Genomic DNA, 20386 nt, shown 5'->3' on the forward strand with positions numbered 1-20386 from the left:
GCCAGGGTGCGTTCTATTCACCTGATTTTTAAATATTTGATTTTATCTGAACTTATCTAAACTAATATGATCTTATATGAACTAATAATCTGAACTAATTTGAACTTATCTGAACTTATTAGCCTTTATTAGTTATTGTATTAATTATAAATGAAACTTGGGTAGCCTTGATTAATTAACCCTAATCACAACTTATCTAAACTATTTTTTCTGAACTTATCTTATCAAAACTTGTCTGAACTTATTAACCCTTATCTACCTTAATCTTCCTCCGTACCTATTGAAAGAGATTCTCTAGTTACTTTTTTTTTTTAGCATCGAATATCAATTTCACAATCTAGTTTCGTTGGTATTTTTTTTCAAACTTAATTTTGATAATTGAGTTAAATATGGTAGGAGGATTTAGCTGCTTTTTTTTTTTTTAATTTTTTGTTGAAGATAAGAAGATTTAGCTTGTTTACAAGAATTTTGGTTATAACCCTTGATTAGAATTTTGTTACATATTTTCTCAAAAAAAAAAAAAAAAAGGGATATTGTTAGATATTTGATTCGAAAAAGGCATTGGTGGCAGTGTTGCTATATCTAGGTTTAACAGTATCTTGTAATTAATTCTTTATTGCAAGAATTGCGAGTGAATATGGATTTTTTTTTTTAACAAAAGATCCACATATAAGTATATAACGAAATACATTCTTACAACCAAAAACCAACTAAAATAACAAACTAAGTGACAGGAAAACCAAATAAACAGAAAGCTACATAAAAAAAACATCTTCTTTCGCATACCTTAATCCTGCAAAATACCTTAATCCTGCAAAATAAGAAACGGTTAGAAACATGCATTCCGCTACCTGATTTCCGTAAGCCTGGAGATGGATAGCGACATAAAGAGGCTGAATGATTCGATGATAGGGACCGCACTGATAACCGAACATCCCAAGCGGGATTAACATTCAAATGAGGCAAGCCAACTGGATTACTAATTTGGACCGACGGATAAGAAAACTCTGAAGCTATGGCATCAACTAGGAGGGGAGGATCTTGTTGGATAGGAGTTGGATCATCTATCATCAAGGTATGTAGGGAAACATCTTGATGACTCAAGGAACGAAGGAGATTTCTTGCATTGAAAGGGGGCCTCTGCTTCCCAAGATTTGTGACCTTGGAGGGCCTCCGCCAAAATAGGTTTTGGTACCCGAACAAATCAGATAGAAATAAAAGAAAAACAGGCAAATTATAAAACTAAAGCTTCTGCCCAAAGCAATATTCCCCAAAGTTTCCGATTCCAAGAATTAACAAACTTGTGATGACGCTTCTTATCCACAATCAAGCCATCTAAATCATTATTATGTGACGCCAACGGAAAGGATCCAGTAGACGGACAAGCTGGGGATTCACCTAAACACCCAACATTTTGAGTCGGTTGTGCCATGCCCTGTAAAGGGTCCATCTCCATGGGAACCGAAAAAGAGCCTTCCAAAGAAACACAAGAAGAATTTTCCTTATTCTTCTTAGAGGAAGCAACATCACCAACATCCAAACTCCTTTTCACCTTAGCCCCCGAGTGTAGCAGATTGGGTTTGCACACAGAAGGAAAAGCCTTAACTTCACACTTAGGCTCTAGGCTCGGGGGTGAACTCACACTACAATTTATACTCAACGCTTGGTAGATAGACTCACCTGTTTGCCTGATTAATTATCGATTTGTATAAACTTGAGTTAGCTGCCAGGACTTCGGTAGAGTGTTCTTAGCAAAATGTTATTCAATCTCTAAAATGCATTCTCTGGTTAGATTCTTGTCTAATGTTCAACATTTATCGTTGTATGGCTGTTTAATGTGGGTATGTCTCAATCTCTATTTTCGTTATAAGCTGAATTATTCTTATTTTCCCTTCCTTTTATTATAGTAAAAGAAGGATGAACTTTTGGAGTATGAAATTTACCAGTTGCTTGAACTTTGTTGTTAGGAGTTCGACACTGCTGGTGAAACGGTCTTAAAGGATGAACTAACCATGTTTCCTAATCTGAAACATCTAGAGCTGAATGGTGATGCTGAAAACTACTGGAACAATATGTTGTTGCCCTTTCTCAACCGTTCACCTGTCTTGGAAACACTTGAATAAACATATACATGGGCGATGCTGAATCTCTAAGCGGATTTTTTCAACTCTAATTGTTATTGTCGCCTACTTTGCAGGGATTCGCTAGGAATCATGGTGACAGAATAGGCGAGGATGGGAGAATGGCACTGGAACAAGAATTTTTTTACTTCAAATCAAGAGATTCCTCAATGTTGCAGGTATCATCTCAAAAGAATATGGATAAAAAAATACTATGAATTAGAACAGGAAGAAGTAATTATCCAGTTTCTCCTGAGACATGCATTCGCTTTGGAGGAACTAGTCATACGCTTGGCTCGAAATACAAATCCAAATCCAAAACCAATTCAAGATCAGATGTCAATTGAGAACACATTGAAGAATATGCCAAGAGCCTCCGTCACCTGTTCAATTCAAGTATTATGATCACCATGGTCCATGTTAATATCTATCTATTCTTACCTACAAGTTGTCCTAATGCTTTCGGGACGGTGCCTTGGATTTTATTTATTTCCATGCATCTTATAGGAAAATTTTACACTTTATTTTCGTTATGATGCGGATCAAGAGCATCAAAATCAAAAGAGTTTGAAGTGGCGTTAAACCGAAAGTTATGCATGATTAATAAAATTAGTGTTTGTTTTCTTAATTAGTTGGAACTCAAAGGCCTGCAACAAATTCTACTTCCAGCAAAAATATGTAGAGTATGATTACTATGACAACAATCCATTACTTGACCATGACCTCAATTGTAAATTAAGGCATAAATACTAAACACCTGATTAAATTTGTCAGAGCAGCAAAACAGGCAACTTATTATTACCATAAGGATTGCAGTCGAATCCCACACCTATGACCATCTTCTGAGACACAAAATAGCCTGCAAGATTATTGTACATAAAATCAGATATATTTCCTAGCGAAATTGATGAGAGAGGATGCTAACCCACATCACGGAGAGGCAAATCGCAGAATGCAATACTTTGTGCCAAAGATGACGGACCAACATCATCCACAAAGTTTATCATTGAGTTATGACATGAAGATCCACAAAGAGGGGGAATTTGGAAGTACCTGTTATCAACACTACCAGAAAAACTCAAACTAATTCAAAAGGAAAAAACCATAGTTTCTTTAGAGAGAGGGGAAGAGAGGAAGAAAAAATAATTCTAGCAAGGACGATGTATGCAAATTAAATAATTCTTATTTCCAATGACTAAAAGCAATTTAGAAATATGAGCAGAGAAATACAAGAAGTTGCTGAACAGCACTCAGCCCTACGAAATGGAAGGCCAAAAGTACACAATTTTGAAGTCCCAATAATAACAAAAGAATGAACTACAAAAGAACGAACTACAAAAGTTGAAATTTATATATTAAATTGAATCTAACAAGATCGTGACTGTTTTTCCTAGTTAAAATCAGATTAATCACTAATAAAGAATGACAACACCAAAATTTACACACAAGAAACTGCAACTTCTACAGAATAACACCAAAGTTTTGTTGCAATTAGCAGATTATAGTTATAGGAACATGACTAAACACCAAGTGAATGTAGTCGACTTCCCACAACTGGGCCAAAGAATGTTAATTTTAAGACGCATTGCATCCTGAGTCCTGACAAAGAAGAAGAATAAGACCTCTATCTATACAGCACAAACTAACTAGATCTTCTAACCAATAAAAAAGCAGAAAGCATCGTAACAATTAATCATATGGGGTCTTCAAGGCTTCTTCCTTTGAGCAACTGACATCACAACTGCTCGAATGAGGACTTGCAAAAGCTAATAATGTAGCTTTGCTTCAGTCTGAATATGTTGAGTTGCTGGCTGCTGGTTTGAAGCTAGTGTGACAGCTAACATAAACCAATAGAAAGATATTTTGAGAACAGAAATTAAGGAAATATAAAATCAATAATATGCAATAATGCATCGATGCATCGTACCTCAATGCGATAGCCAAGTTGTAATTGCTACCAAAGGTAGCATAAACAACAATCCACGATTCACCAAAGTTTCTACATCAACTATACTATCGACTTTGTTTTGCAGAGTAGCCCACATCTTGTGAATAGGGCAAACTTGATCCTTCAAAGTGCAACAAAAAACTTCCGCTATAAGACTCATTACAGTCAATAAACTTTGGACTTGAATCAAAAGACTTGACAAAACTTTACCACTGTGTAAGAGATAGTTTCCAAATCACTGTCAGCTAGCAGCTCTCTTTGTTTCTGCAAGTCAGCTTGCTGCTCATGTGACATGCTTCTAATATCCCTGCCTAAATTCTTGTTTGAGAATGCTTTATACGCAGACTTCGTGTGAATTGTTTCCATGACTGAGCCAAAGAAATTTGTCACAGGAACCTGAACAGAGAGGGAGAATAGGTAAGTAAAAGGAGTGGTGAGGGCAAGTCAAAGAAAGTATTTATGAATGATTGGATAAAAAATTTATCATTTCCATCTTTTATATCTAGCTGGGATTAAAAAGATCTACTCTTCATATTCCTTCCACCTCTAACCCACCGTAATGGAATGGATATAAGGAGAAAAGCAACATAAAATAAAAAGGAGACAAGGAGCAGCATATCAACACTACGGGACAAAACTAATTATGGAAGCGCTAGGAAGTACAGCAACATGGACTACTTCTGACAGCAGTAAGAGACAAGCTTAATAAAGGTTAGGTTATCTTTGTTATCATTTGTGACTTTGCTTGATTCTATAAGGAGTAGTAGCCTATGAAGTAGAACATTATGTGAATGGAGGAAACATGTAGTAGCCTCAAGTTACTTAGAGAGTGATAACCTATAGTTATCGAAGAGAGTATCAGCCTAAAGCTATTAACCCATCATTTTGTAACCTTTTAGCCATCATCAATCAAGCTTCAAGCTTCCATCTTTATTATTTCTTCTTATTTTATCAATTAAACAAAAGCATGGAAGACTAGTGAGCTTGTATGAATCAAGATTTGATCAGAATCTTCAACAATGTTGTTTGTGACAATGGCAAAGAAAATGTTGACTACGGCTAAGCAAAGGGATTCTTTGTGCTGTGTGCATGTCTATTTGAACAAATTTTGATTGGAAAAGAGTATGTAATCAAACATAGACTTTAGGGAAAGAACTTTTATAAATCATATAGGTGCAAAGCATCACATACCTCTTCTAAATTGCGCTTGTATAAATCAGTTCGGTAGTATGCAGTCGACATGAGCAAATTTGGTTTGTAAGAATTGAACAAACTGTTGCAAATAAAAGTCTAAACAAGATTAGTTGCAAAAGGATAAGGGATTAAGGGTGAATACAAAACTAATGCAATTACAATTCTATAAAAGATTAGTTGCTACATACCTGCTCAAGGAGGCATTGTCATACATATTTAGCCTTTCAAAAAAAGCAAGGGTATAATAAGTGAAGCGATCTACAACAGAAACTCCAACCTGAAAAAAGGGAAGTATTATAGTATGTAACACTTTTGCAGCCTCATTCATTAAAAAAATTGATTAATGTTAGGAAGCAACACACTTACATCTGAATCCAAGTGGTGAGAATAAGAATTTTCCCCTTTCATGCTGCTCCCAATTGCCAAAACACCAGGTGATTGTAGCTGCAAGGTTAAAAACTACATTATGTTCCACAAATGGGGTGCAAATCGTTCAAGATTTTTCACACATTCCATAAGCCTATATGATCTCTCAAGTTGTGGATAAGTAGACAACCAACTAGCTTAGTTGGGTTAAATTCTTGAGGGGTAATACTCAAGACCTGGGATTAAATCCGGTCTTCACCCTTAGCCCTTGTGGCTTTCCCAAAATAAACTAAAAAAAAAGAAATAGGTGATTTCACAAATTTCTCAGTAGCTTAATCTTCACTTTTATGAAAGAAGCTCTACCTTACGATGGATAAATCCCCTTACGACTCCCCCAAAAAGGAGGCAGAGGGATGAACGAAAGGAAAAGAAAGAAAAGGGGTAAATAATAAGGAAACGAATTCAGTACCCCTACAAAATAAAAAATTACAAAATAAAAATAAATAAATAAATAACTCTTGACTAGCTGAGAGTGGAAGGATGGCTATATACAAGGAACCCCCACACAGGGTAGCAATTTCAAAGAAGTTTAAGAATACACTGGGGACTCCTTCATGAATAAAAGCAGTGACCAAACTTTCATAGAATATTCTGAAGGTAGCAAAGGAATATGAAAAGAACATCCCTATATTATAATCACTCTTTTATACTTACTCAGATTTGTGACGTGAGGCAGTCATAGAGTCAATAAAATGATATGCACATACATGAAATAATTCTAACCTGGTTGAAAAGAGTGGCAGCTTGGCAAGTGTCAACCATTATCAAAAGCTCCTTGAATCTGAAACAGAGAGCAAACCGTAGGCATTTTAGAAACTTAAAGTTAAATTGTTTCCATCTAATCATCTTAACAGAAAAACTGCAACTTTAGATCAAACAAGCAACTTAATATCCTCAGGAATATTCCATGCAAGGAACAAAGCTCAAGGCACTCTCACAATGTTCTGAGAGTAGAAATCACAATTGTGACTTAGACATACAGTATGTATACCTAGGAGGCTAGGATAACCTATTTTTTGGTATGTTTGCTTCATAAATATAGTTATGGAACACAATACCAAGTTACCAACATCATAAAAATTTCTATGATGCTTTTATAGGAATATTCCAATTTACCAATATGCCATAGCTTGGAATGTAACTTGTCTGTTTAGAATCTTTAGATACATTTTAATCCAAAACTAATGACAAAAATTCAAAATTATTTGGCTAATAGTACTACTAAAAATCCAGGATTTGAAGCTTTTAGTATTGTTGGATTGAAAAAGTAGCCATTACTTTCCCCAAAAACATAAATTAAAATAGAAATGAAACTTCTACTTAGGCTTCTTTTGAAATAGCTCCAGTAAGGCAATCCAAATTTGGACTAATAAGTTCCTAGACATAGGCCTAATTCATAACCAAAAATATTAGGGATGGCAAATAGGTGGAAGTGTGGAACAGCTGTTGATACCCCACCCACTACCACCATCACATACCATCAACAAATTATATGCCCACCACCTATCCTACTACCCATGGCAAATTCATAGTCAATATCTACGCCCGCCTAAGCACAATAAGCTTAGATCCACATCCGCCTCACCAACCACGTAGACATCTACTATCCACAATACCAATTACCCGAAAACCTCATATACTTGGCTCAAAATGCTTGGATAAGACAAGTCCAAAAAAGAAAATAAATTCAGATTAAAGGAAATAAGGTGAAAAGAATGACTTCAGTTGTAACTGTTGCAAACATGTCTCAGAGTCAAACACATTCTTTTAGTGCTAAGGGAAAATTGCATACAAAGTTCATGCGAGAAGTAAAGGCCCACAAATTTTGAAACAAAAGAATTAGGAAATTTTACATGGTGTCCTTGTAATATATAATTGTAAATTCAGCTAAATGGAGTTTTTTTTTTTTGGTCATACTCTCAAGTGACCCTTTACTTTTGCATAACTATATAGGGTGCCCTCATTGTTGTTATATATGATACCCTAGTCCCTAGCCATAAAATGATTAATCTTTAACCTTGATCTAACAATAACTAACTCACCCCTAGTTAACACCACACCACAACCTAAGCACCAAAACCATCCCATCATTAACCTCACCACCGTCAAACCATCATTACCATCAACTAGCCACCACCACTACTGCCTCCCAGCAGCCACCACAACCACCCTTTTCACACCTTAAACCAGACAGATAGAGAATGCAAATAGGTTTAAAGCATGTAAGCCCCAAAACCTATATAATAGATATAGATGAAAGAAGAGGGCAGAAATCAAATGGAAATATCAATTACCACTCAACAAGGAGGAAGGTAAAACCCTTAATTCTTGTCAACACAAAACAAATAATGCACGGAGTAAACATATGCAAGTATTTTGTGAAACTATAGACTGTAACAGTTAAACTGGTATAGACAACAGGATCCAAATTATATAATTTCATCGATCAGAATACGCATTAAACACACGTCAAACAAGATAAATATCAAAGACATATCCTCCTCGCTATCTTTACAAAATACTCTCCATTATTGGACTGTAACCATGTACCCAACTAAAAAAGTAATAGTAAGCACTAGAGACAACTAGCTTTTATATCTTCTGATCAATGGTAGCAATAATCACAATATATGGTCACCAATTGAGGTTACCAACAGTATAAATTTATAATATCATATGCATACTTTTAATTGCTATAAGTTGAATTATCTGGACATGTAACATAATTTACCTATGCTTTTCTTTCATTTGTTTCACTGCATCTGCTAAATCATGGCTCTGAAGTTCCTCAGAGTCTTGAAACTTCAAAAATTCATCCCCACCATGACCAGTCATATACAAAAGTATATGGCTTCCTTCATCACTTAACAACCGTTTGGACCTTGGAACAGCATCTTCATGTCGCCCTGTTAAAACCCTCATGAAGTTTTCGACAGTCACCTCATAACCTCGATAATCAACCTGCAGACCAGTCAGATTGAATTTCACCATATAATTATATGATATTGTGTCATTGTACACAATACTAAAAGGATTCATAATTCACAGAGTCAAATACTAGTTATACACCAAAAGTTGAGACAGCCTCAACATCCTGCCAGAATTACCAATCACTATGTTGAAAGGCTGGGATGCATAAGGGGCTGCACACATTGTTTACAACAAAGCAAGATATAGATATTATCCAGCCCTTCAACCCAAGGGAAAATACAAAGATAAAGGGAGAATATACCCATTGTGATTGATGAAAAATAAACAATATGAAATAAGATATCCACAAAGAAGTCACCAAAAGTATAAGTGGAAGAGTGATATGGATTGTGGAAGAGAAAGAGTAAATGATATGATGACTACGACCATCCATTGTTCATTGTGGTATTTATAGCATACATTGAAATAAAGTACGCTGGAAGTAAAACTGTACAATTAGGAACTAAGAATTATTAAAGAGTGATATGGATTGTGGAAGAGAAAGAGTAAATGATATGATGACTACGACCATCCATTGTTCATTGTGGTATTTATAGCATACATTGAAATAAAGTACGCTGGAAGTAAAACTGTACAATTAGGAACTAAGAATTATTAAAGAGTGATATGGATTGTGGAAGAGAAAGAGTAAATGATATGATGACTACGACCATCCATTGTTCATTGTGGTATTTATAGCATACATTGAAATAAAGTACGCTGGAAGTAAAACTGTACAATTAGGAACTAAGAAGTATAAACTCAAAAAAGAATTAAAAAATAGTTGAAGAATATAAGAACGCACCTCAACATTGTCTCCATACAAATTAAGTCGATGGTTTTCATTGTTGAAAACTTGAGCAGGGTACTTATTTCTTGCATTACAAGCCATGTCATCAGCTAACATAAGTATTATCCTCTCATCCGGTATCCCTAGTCTCTTAACGGTCCTAAAAATGGAAAGAAAAGATATCTTAACAAATGGGAGACATGAAATAACCAATTGTAGGAGAGTCAAGCGGATTAATATAATTTTCTTTTACCTATACAAGGATAAGGTATTGGCCATGTGTCGATAGTTGAACCTTCAAAATAAAAAATGAATCAAGAAGTTTGCCCTTAAATCAAAGCAGTGCTAAGAGACTTTCACAAACACGAGCTTAAGACAAATCAATTTGAAGTTAAGAAATATAACACCGCAATTAAAGAGAAACAAGCTCCTCTAAGAATAGGCTTATCATCTCTTTTTCAATTTCCAACAAAAATAAGTCATCTAGGTGTAGTGAGACAGTGTATAGAGGCAAACACACCAAATATAGCATGGTAAAACGGTTTATGGAGTATATCAGCACAGAAGCAATTGCTCTGAATGATGATCAAAACATGCATTAGCCCTTTTATCCTACTGAAACTGATTAAATGAATGAATAACAGCACTAATTTAGCAAAAATAAAAAATCAAAATTAGGGATCAAAATAACTCCATCTCCCAAAAAAGAAAATCATTTCTCTCTGCAGGGTGAAACCCTCTCGGCTTCGGCCGAGTTCATAGAATCTCACACTAGCTCAACTTCGAAAAGATGGAAATGCTTACACAGCAATACCATACTTTTAAATTCTATAGAAATTGTTAGTATTACTAAAATTAAGTTTCAGAATAAATATTCTTCATTAGAAATTGTAACTCTCAATTGTGTTTTTGATATAAAATGCAAAAAAATTGTGGGTATTCTTTAGCAGCAAAAGATTGAGCTAATAAACAAGAAATACACAAGTAAAACATAAAATTGAAAATTGTACAACAAAATTATCTAGTCAATCAATAATATACCAATTGAATCTAATTAGGTATCATCAAATACAAAAATTGGGAACATTTACAAGAGCTTAATTAACATGAAATGGAGGAATTTACCAAAATCGAGAGGTGCAGACTAAAACAGCCCAGTTATTGGTGTGCATTGTGGTGGAAGTAGATGAACTCGATTCAGCAGCAACAACATTGTAATCATCCAATGAAAGCAATAATAATAAGGGAAGAACAAAAATGGGTAAGACTTGATTCATCTTTATTGCCATTAATATGCAATTTGAAGAAAATTTCGAAGCTTTGAAGCTTCAGACTTCAGAGATCGCAAACAAAAGAGAAGGCATGCTCTTGTTCAAACTAGCCCCACATTTTCCCTTTTTTCACCCATCAGAGTAATACTGCAATTTTTTTTTTTTATTTATTTTTTATTTTTTTTATTTTTTTAGGGAAGAGTAATACTACAATTTAAAATATTTTACCATAAATGAATATTATTCCAAAAAAAAAAAAAAAAAATTCGCAAAAAATTACTGGTAAAAGTACCTATTTGTTGGTTACAACCATTTAAGTTTATTTTTAAAACTAGTTTTGTACCCCGTGCGAAATTGGTGGCAAATCAGGTCAGCAAGTCGGATTCGAGTCAGATTTTGGGTCAATTTCGAGTTGTGCTTAGAAACTATAAAAAATAGTTAAATTTAATATTATTACAATATATAAAATTTTGGTCAAATTCGGGTTGTTTGGGTTCAGGTTTCTCTCTGTAACTTCAGGTCGGGTTAGGGATTGCCAACCCTACGAGCGATGCTCGGATTGTTTGTTGAATTTTGAGATAAATTTATAATCTATATGTCAAATTTTAAAATATATCATCAATACAAAATTAGTTAGGAATTGATGTGCTTTTGGCAAATTTGCTATCTAGTAGACATGTAATGACTAATAATAATGTTGGTGGAAATATTCGCTTTGATACATTAAAAACAAATAAAAAAAAAATAAGAAAAATTAGCAAAAAATAAATTAAATAAAATAAATGTTCAAAGTCTGTTGGGTTGACCTGAACCCAAAACTTTGGACAAGGGTTGAACATTTCTTGACTTGTAACTTGACTCAATACGAGATGACTTATGACCCGACCCTAATTGACAGGTCTACATAATAAAAAAAAATCTATTAGATTGTGAAGTATATTATTTTAATAGATTAGTGTAGATTATAAATAGGTGTTGATTAGGGGATTTTGCTCCCACCAATCGGAATGCGCCACATGGACCAATCAGGTCCTGCCAAGTGTCCCCCAGTTGGAACAGTCAGGGCTTCCCACGTGGCACGCGCTTATTCGTCCACCTTGGGACCTGTTATGTCAAGACATGTGACATACTCCATGCCTAATGGAGAAACCGGCCACCCAGGCCCAACTTCCGAGGGAAGCCCAATCGGCCCTAGGTTTACCTAAACCTAGGATGGGCACGTTTCCCAAGGTTATAAATACCTCCCTTAATCCTCATTAAGGAAAATTACAAAAAGAGAACAGAAACATTACGGAAAAAACACATTAATTACACACAGTAATAACCGGCTGATCTCGCTAACAAAGCAGATTACCTACATTAAACACTCTCACCTAGAGAGACCAAATCACTTTAATTTCCGCATTAATTACTCCTTAATCAGGTACTAACTTGACCGTTGGAGGCGGAGCTCACAGGAGTCTCCGTTATTTTGCAGGTACAGGCGTCCGGTTCCAGTCTCGGAATTGTAACTCTCCCGCAGGACATCAGAAAACCCCGAAACATTTGGCGCCGTCTGTGGGGAGAGTACTTCTGAGATGGCATCCAAATCTGTACCGACTCCTGAAGAGAGGCGTCCCCTAGACGACCCTCAAGTTCAGTCGGACAATGATACCGAAAGTGAATTCGAAGTTGAAGCTCATACAGCTTCAGACGGGACCCTAAGGGCCCGACGTACCCGTCATACCGAAAGGAGGGAACGGGAGCATCTTCAAACAGGAAGCGAGCCAGCAGGCGCACCGCCTGTTCGGCAACAGCCGACTGATGGATCTGCTCCCATCACAAGGAACGAACTCATGACCTTCATGAGGGACTTCAAGGGAGAGATTCAAGAGTTGATCAACAAGAAGCCGCCTGCTCCAGTCAAGGAGCAGTCGGCCAAGAAACCCTCCACTTCACTGAAGAGGAAGCCAGTTCAAGGGCGAGAGGCGACTCCTCATCCTAAATCTAGGAAGCGGGAGCCACCTGCCCTTGATTTCACAAAATTCCGTTATCCTACAGGAAATAGGAAACTTGTTCGTCATATTCAGGCGGACGGGTCGAAGCAAACATTCACAGATGCTCGGCTACTGCTAGAGCAGAAGAAGAGTGACCGATTGTCAAAGTCGGCCTCTACTTCAAAATTTCAAGACAGTTTGCAAAATGCCTCGATGAGGCATACTCAGTCGTATCATGAGAGTCAGTCAGGCGGCACCTCCCGTCAGTCCGGCTTTCATAGCGACCAGGCGGTACCAAACTTACCATTTGTGCCGCAACAACAGTATTTTTTGCAGCCACCTCCGTTTGGTGGACCTGCAGCAAAAAACGTCCAACCTATGGACTGGCAGCTACGGTTGCTTAGACTTGGTGAACAGCCGTCGGCCTTCTCCAAGGAAATTACTGAAGCCGCTCAGCCGGCCAAAGTGAAAAATGTACTAGTAGGCGCCTATGACGGCACTACTAACCCAAAAGACCATCTGATGGCATTCACCAACCTGATGTACCTTCAAGGGTTGGATGATCCCACTTGGTGCAAGTGTTTCCCAGCGACTCTCAAAGGAATCGCACAGCAATGGTTCGGCAACCTGCCGACTGGTTGTGTAAATAGCTTCAGGACGCTTGCTTACTTATTTGCCTCCAACTTCGCCATGAACATCCCTGCGAAGAAAACGACCCTTGATTTGGGAACAATTCAGCAGGGCGAGAAGGAGGGGCTTCGTTCTTACATCAGACGGTTTAACCTGATGAGAATACAGATTCAAGGGTTACCGGATGAGGTAGCTTATACTGACTTTTTCAGAGGTCTCAAAGACGGGTCTACCTTCAAATTTGATTTGGTAAAAAGGGTGGCGACTCTTCAAGAGGCCTCGATTGAAGCAGAAGCCTATATACAGGCGACTGATCTTTGTACGATAAAACAGTCGGACGGGAAAAAGTTCGACAAAAGAGAAGGACGACAGAAACAGTCGTCAAACAAAGATGAGAAAAGAAAACAGGTCTGGGCGGCTGATTCCTCTAAACAGCCGGCCCAGAAAAAGAAAAAAGAATTCAAACCATACTCCCCAAAGTATGCGTTTAACAAGGATAACCAGTTTATCCTAAAAGAAATCAAGGGACGGATCTCAATTGAGAAGCCGGTCCCCATGAAGGGTTCTGCAAACAACCGGAACCAAGATAAATTCTGTGCTTATCATTAGGGGTGTACACCGGTCCAAAACCGGACCGGACCTGGTCCGGACCTGTTTGGACCGGGGACCTGAATTGGGTAATTATAAGGACCGGGGACCGGACCTGAATTAACAGGTCCGGCTTTGGACCTGAATAGACCTGTTTTGTGTCTTTTTCGTTTTTTTTTTTTTAATACAAAACCTGTTGGACCTGCATATGGACCTGTTTTGTGATTTTTAGACCTGTTGCATAATTTAATAATTACATACAAACCAAAATTATCAATTACAAAACTACATAAAGTCTATAAAGTCCCGATTCTCAAACACCAAAAATACAAATGAGTCCACCGAAAATACAAATAAGTCCACGAAAACTCAGTTTCAATTTTTCAGAGTTTGGTTTTCTTTTTTTTTCTTTTTTTTTTTTTTTTTTTAATTACGATTTTCCCGGGTTTCAGGTCCGGACCTGAAAACCCTGGGTTTGCACCGGGTCCGGACCGGGACCGGGAACCTGGATTTTTAAGAACCGGGACCGGACCTGAATCAACAGGTCCGGGTCAGGTCCGGTCCGGTTCAGGTCGGTTCAGGTCCGGTTTCAGGTCCGGGCCAATTTTTGTACACCCCTACTTATCATGATGATGTTGGTCATCACACCAATGACTGCATCAGTCTCATGCGGTACCTAGACCGCCTGACTAAGCAAGGTGATCTTGACACTTATGTCAAGAAATCTACGGGGAACACTTCCTCAAAAAAGCAGTCGGCCAAAAAGAATCAGCAGGCCGACAGCTCTGATATAGATGATGCAGTCGTCTACACCATTGCAGGCGGCTTCTCAGGAGGCGGCCCCACTATTAGAAGCAACAAAGACAATATCAGGCAGTTAGATATAAATTCCGTTCACCAAGAACGGTCGTCCAAATATTCATTTCCTGAGATTGTCATCACTGAAGAAGATCTAGGAGGGGTAAGGGGGCCGCATGACGACCCTCTCGTTATTGAATGTAAAGTGGCCAACCAGAGAGTTGGTCGAATCCTCATAGATACCGGAAGCTCCTCAGATCTCATCAGTAGCAAATGTCTGTCGAAACTAAAATATCAGACTGATTGCATACATCCGGCCTCCCACCCTTTAGTAGGGTTTGGAGGAGGAGTCGTCCACCCACTGGGACGAGTAGATTTACCCATCCGCCTGGGCGAAAAAGGGGAAGGACGACACATGGTAGTCCGGTTCCTGGTAGTAGAGGAACTCTCGGCCTACAACATGATTCTGGGTCGACCTACCCTGAATAATTCCAAGGCTGTTATAATCCCATCTCTTATGTTGCTCAAGTTTGAGAGGGATAATGGAACAGTCGGCTCCCTAAGGGGATATCAGAGAATGGCCCGAGAGTGCTATCTCTCGGATGTCAAGCCCACTGTTATGGCTACTGGGTCAAGCGGTGAAAAAACAGACCTTGACAAGGAGAGTGCGCCTGTTCAAGAAGCAGGCGGCAAAAAGAGAAAGGCATCCCAGACAGGGGCCGCAAGAAAAGCAAGAAAATAGCAATCATTGGCAGAGGAGCGGCCGGATGAGTTCCGCCCACAACCGGCTGGTGAGCATGCGGACCTGATATTAGACGACTCACGTCCTGACCGAACAGTCAAAGTTGGGACGACTGCTCTGAGAAACCTTGGTGACGACTTTCACAACCTATTGAAAGAATACAAGGACATCTTTGCATTCGAAGTCCATGAAATACCAGGCATTAGTCCTGATATGGCGGTACATAAACTGGTCGTGGATCCGAAAAAGAAGCCGGTACGGCAAAAGAAGCGGAACCATGGCGAAGAAAGAAGTCAGGCGGCAGCCGTCGAAGTTAAAAAATTACTTGATGCAGGGTTCATTCGGCAATGTTACTTCCCAGACTGGGTTGCAAATGTGGTGCTTGTTAAAAAGCCGAATGGCACCTGGCGAATGTGTGTAGACTACACAGACTTAAACAAGGCGTGCCCCAAAGACAGTTACCCTCTGCCTAAAATTGATAACCTGGTCGACTCAACAGCCGGCCATGCTTTGATGAGTTTTATGGACGCCTATTCTGGTTTCCATCAAATTCCTTTATGGAAGAAAGATCAGGAGAAGACGGCCTTCGTCACTGATCAGGGGTTATACTGTTACACGGTCATGCCGTTTGGTCTTAAGAATGCCCCGGCTACCTTCCAACGAATGATAAACACTGTGTTCTTTGATCAGATTGGGAGAAACGTCGAGGCATACATTGATGATATGATTGTCAAGACTAAACTTCAGAAAGATCATCTGTCGGACCTCCGAGAAACTTTCGCCACACTCAGGCGGCACCATGTCATGCTCAATCCCAAGAAATGTGTATTTGGAGTTGAGTCTGGGAAATTTCTCGGATTCCTTATCAATCATAGAGGAATAGAGGCGAACCCTGAGAAGGTGCAGGCGGTCATTGACATGCAGTCGCCTCGTACCATCCGAGAGGTTCAGAAGTTAACAGGTTGTCTGGCGGCCTTGGGAAGATTTCTAAGCCGATCAGGCGACAAGTGCCTATACTTTTTCCAGGCAATTAAGAAAAAGGCAAGGTTTGAATGGGGGCCGGATGCTGAGGCCGCCTTCCAGAAATTAAAAGTTCACTTGCATTCCTTGCCGAGGCTGGTCAGCCCTTTGCCCAAAGAGGTTCTCTACATGTACCTGGCCGTCTCTGGTCATGCGTTAAGCGTTGTTCTCCTTGCTGAAAGGGACGGCTGTCAGCTCCCGGTCTACTTTGTCAGTCACGTACTGAAAAATGCCGAGTTAAGGTATCCCCTAGTGGAGAAATTTGGTCTTGCACTCTTCATGGCTGTTAAAAAATTGAAGCCCTACTTTTTGGCACATGCAGTCGTCGTGTATACAGACCAACCTATCAAGCGGCCACTTACCATCATGGAGTCTTCAGGCCGCATGATCAAATGGGCCATAGAAATACAGAGTCTTGAAGTTACATTCGAGCCTAGAAAAGCAGTGAAGGGGCAAGCCTTTGCTGATTTTATTGTAGAGATGACTCGTCCTCCTGACTCTCAAGTTCCAGACCAAGTATGGAAGGTATATGTGGACGGAAGCTCTACTTCAAATGGTTGTGGAGCACGCGTCATATGTCAGTCGCCAGAGGGCGACAGGTACAAGTATGCTCTACGCTTCAGTTTTCAGGCTTCAAACAATGAGGCAGAATATGAAGCTTTACTAGCCGGGATCCGCATGTGCAAGGCGGCAGGGGCAAGAAAAATAGACGCCTGTTCCGATTCACAATTGATAGTGAGTCAGTACAATGGCGAATACGAAGCAACCCATCCGGCCATGATCAAGTATTTACAGGCGGTCCGACAAGCAGTCGGCTCCCTTGAGGATTTCCATCTGATCCAAGTGCCGAGATCAGAAAACAACCAGGCGGATGCACTGTCAAAATTAGCATCATCCGCCTCCTCTATACTCCTCGAACTGTTTTTTGGGAAGTAATGGAGAAGAGAAGCATCGAGGAAAACCCTATTGGAATCCTAGACAGAAGCTCAACCTGGATGGATTCAATCAGGGTGTATCTGACAAACGGTACACTGCCGGATGATACTCAACAGGCGGCAGCACTGAAAAAACGAGCCACCTGTTTTGAAATGATAAAGGGAGAACTTCACAAAAAGGGGTACCTTCAACCCTTCTTAAAGTGTGTTACTCCAGAAAAGGGACGAGAGATACTAGACGATCTTCACTCTGGTTACTGTGCTTCTCATATAGGTGGTAGGATGCTTGCTCAAAGGGCAAGGCGGCAGGGCTACTTTTGGCCTACTTTGGAAGCAGATGCAATGGAGATGGTGAAAAAATGTGACAAGTGCCAAAGGTTTGGCAAACTAATTCACCGTCCGGCTACTGACCTCACTACCATTCACAGCCCACTACCGTTTGCTAAGTGGGGCATGGACATTCTGGGTCCATATACGCCTGCTACAGGCGGAAGGAGGTACATACTTGTTGCCGTCGACTACTTCACTAAATGGGTAGAGGCGGAGGCTGTAAAGGGAATCAAGACGAAAGATGTAATTTCATTCATTTGGAAAAATGTCATCACTCGGTTCGGGGTTCCCATGTCTATGGTTTTTGATAATGGTCCCCAATTTGAGACGCCTGTTCTAAAAAGCTGGTTGGGTGATCAAGGAATTGCAAACTACTTTGCATCTGTCGGCCGTCCACAAGCAAACGGCCAGGTAGAAGCCTTTAATAAAATCATCTCAGACAGTCTCAAGAAAAAGATTGAACGAGCAGGCGGCCTATGGGCGGATGAACTACCACATGTTCTCTGGGCCATTAGGACGACTAAAAAAGGGGTGACTGGAGAAACTCCATTCCTCCTAACTTATGGTGCGGAAGCTGTTCTTCCAATAGAACACTACGAGCCGACTCTTCGAGTAATGCTATATGACGAAGAGGCAAACTGGGAAGCCATGCGCCTGGCATTAGACTCACTTCCTGAAAAGAGGGGCAATGCTGTCTTGCGCCATGAAATCTATCGCCTGAGAATGACTAGATCATACAACAAAAAAGTACACAGGCGTCCACTCAAAGTAGGGGACTTTGTACTTAGAAAAATGGAAGCAGTTGGTAGGGCTAATGAGTCTGGCAAACTAACTCCCAACTGGGAAGGACCCTACCGAATCTATGAGGAAGTGAGGGACGGTACCTACCGTCTGGAAACACCAGACGGACAACCGTTGCCCCGAACTTGGAATGTAGATAATCTTAAGAAATATTTATTTTGAATGATGTAAATAGTCAAGAGCTACTTAATAAAAGTGCACTAACTATTCAATTTTGTACTAAGAGGGACACGCCTACTAACAAATAGTCGGCTACTCTCCATGTTTAATTTTTATTACATAAGAGGGGCATGCCGTCTGTACCTTTACAGTTGGCTACTCTCCATTGAGTATTTTACTCTATTTTCAGAGGGGCATGCCGTCTGTACCTTTACAGTCGGCTACTCTCCATTGAGTTTTTCACTCTATCTTCAGAGGGGCATGCCGTCTGTACCTTTACAGTCGGCTACTCTCCATTGAGTATTTCACTCACAATAGGGGCATGTCGTCTGGGCATATAGTCGGCTACTCTCCATAAGAAGATGGTCGACTGGTTCCAAACACATAGCCACCCCCCTAATACTTAGCTAAAAAGATTAGGGCATGGCCGACCCTGTGCCTAACAGGCGGCTACCCTCCTTTTACTTAGCACCTACGTTCACCAAGAACTTACCAAGGCCACAGGCCGAATGATCAGACCAGGCGCCAAGCCAACTGATCAAATCTACAAAACTAATACGACCTGTCCCAACATCATAGCAGGCGTCCGACGGCATCCCTCCGGATGAAATTCGTCGCAGAGAGCAGCTCCCTTTTGGGTGGAACATTGTTCTATAAACTAATTACACGGAACCTATACGACTGTCCCCAAGGGCAACCACGTAGCCGTTTTTGAGACAAGGATAACTCTATCACTAACCAAACCAGTGGTAGCAGTTGACATCTGAGTCAGATGACCGCCTGTATTACTTGGGATAAATGCAGGGGGTACCTATTGAGTTAATAGCCAACAAACATTGGCGAATCAAGGGGTCTAGCCGGCCTACGCCGCCTGGTACCTCTACTTCTCAAGCAAAAGTGACGGCGACTGAGTAACTCCAACGTTAACTCATAGTCACTCCCTCAAATTTGGTATGGAACCTAAAAGGTTTGAGTAGACCACCTGTTTTTTGGCTAACAGGGGCACTCAAACCCCTATTCCTACTAGGTAACCTATTGAGTTAATAGCCCACAAACATTGGCAAATCAAGGGGATCAGCCGGCATCCGCCGCCTGGTACCTCTACTACTCAATCTAGATTGTGACGAAGACTAAGTAACTCCTATGTTAACTTAATATTCACTCAACTTAGTATGGAGCCTAAAAGGTATGAGTCGTCCGCCTGTTTTTAACAAACAGGGGATCTCAACCACTACTCTTGCTAGGTTAACAAATTATGAGTTAAAAGCCAACAAACATTGGCATTAAAGGGAAACAACCGGTACCCGCCGCTTGTTATCTCTACTACTCAGTTCCTTGGCGACTAGGTAATACTCTATTTACTTGGTCAGACCACTTTCCTACTTGGTTAAATTTACAAATGACAGGACCGCCTGCCTAAAAAGGATCCAGACAAAATAGTTCGAATACTGATTGGATAAATGGTCGACTGATCGTCTATCCTGGAAACAGACAACCAGTCGTCCAGGGGCATAGGCGGCGTACTAACTATCCGTACCTGTCTGCAACGTTCGGCCATGTAAAACAGTCGGTCTAGTGAACAATTGGATATTAGATATGGAATACTTAGACAAATTTGAAGCAAAACAAAAATTCATTAAAAATAAGCCGGTCATTAAAGACCAGCAAAATATTCAAAGCCCCGGCCC

The 20386-nt window shown here is 39.8% G+C and overlaps 1 protein-coding gene across 1 annotated transcript; it reads right to left on the reverse strand.

Moving 5' to 3' along the window:
- Positions 1–3579: 3579 nt before the first annotated feature.
- LOC110731827 (putative GPI-anchor transamidase) lies at positions 3580–10899 on the reverse strand. Its single transcript, XM_021911712.1, has 11 exons — positions 10574–10899; positions 9702–9743; positions 9464–9608; positions 8420–8649; positions 6412–6469; positions 5629–5706; positions 5451–5539; positions 5260–5341; positions 4279–4464; positions 4048–4189; positions 3580–3957 (listed from the first exon to the last, which is right to left on the reverse strand). The coding sequence occupies exons 1-10, from the start codon at positions 10735–10737 to the stop codon at positions 4049–4051; spliced, it is 1215 nt and encodes a 404-aa protein (XP_021767404.1). The 5' UTR covers positions 10738–10899; the 3' UTR covers positions 3580–3957; position 4048.
- Positions 10900–20386: the final 9487 nt, after the last annotated feature.

This window comes from Chenopodium quinoa, unplaced genomic scaffold (assembly GCF_001683475.1).
Source record: "Chenopodium quinoa cultivar QQ74 unplaced genomic scaffold, ASM168347v1, whole genome shotgun sequence".
In the NCBI taxonomy this organism is placed as follows: Eukaryota; Viridiplantae; Streptophyta; class Magnoliopsida; order Caryophyllales; family Amaranthaceae; genus Chenopodium; species Chenopodium quinoa.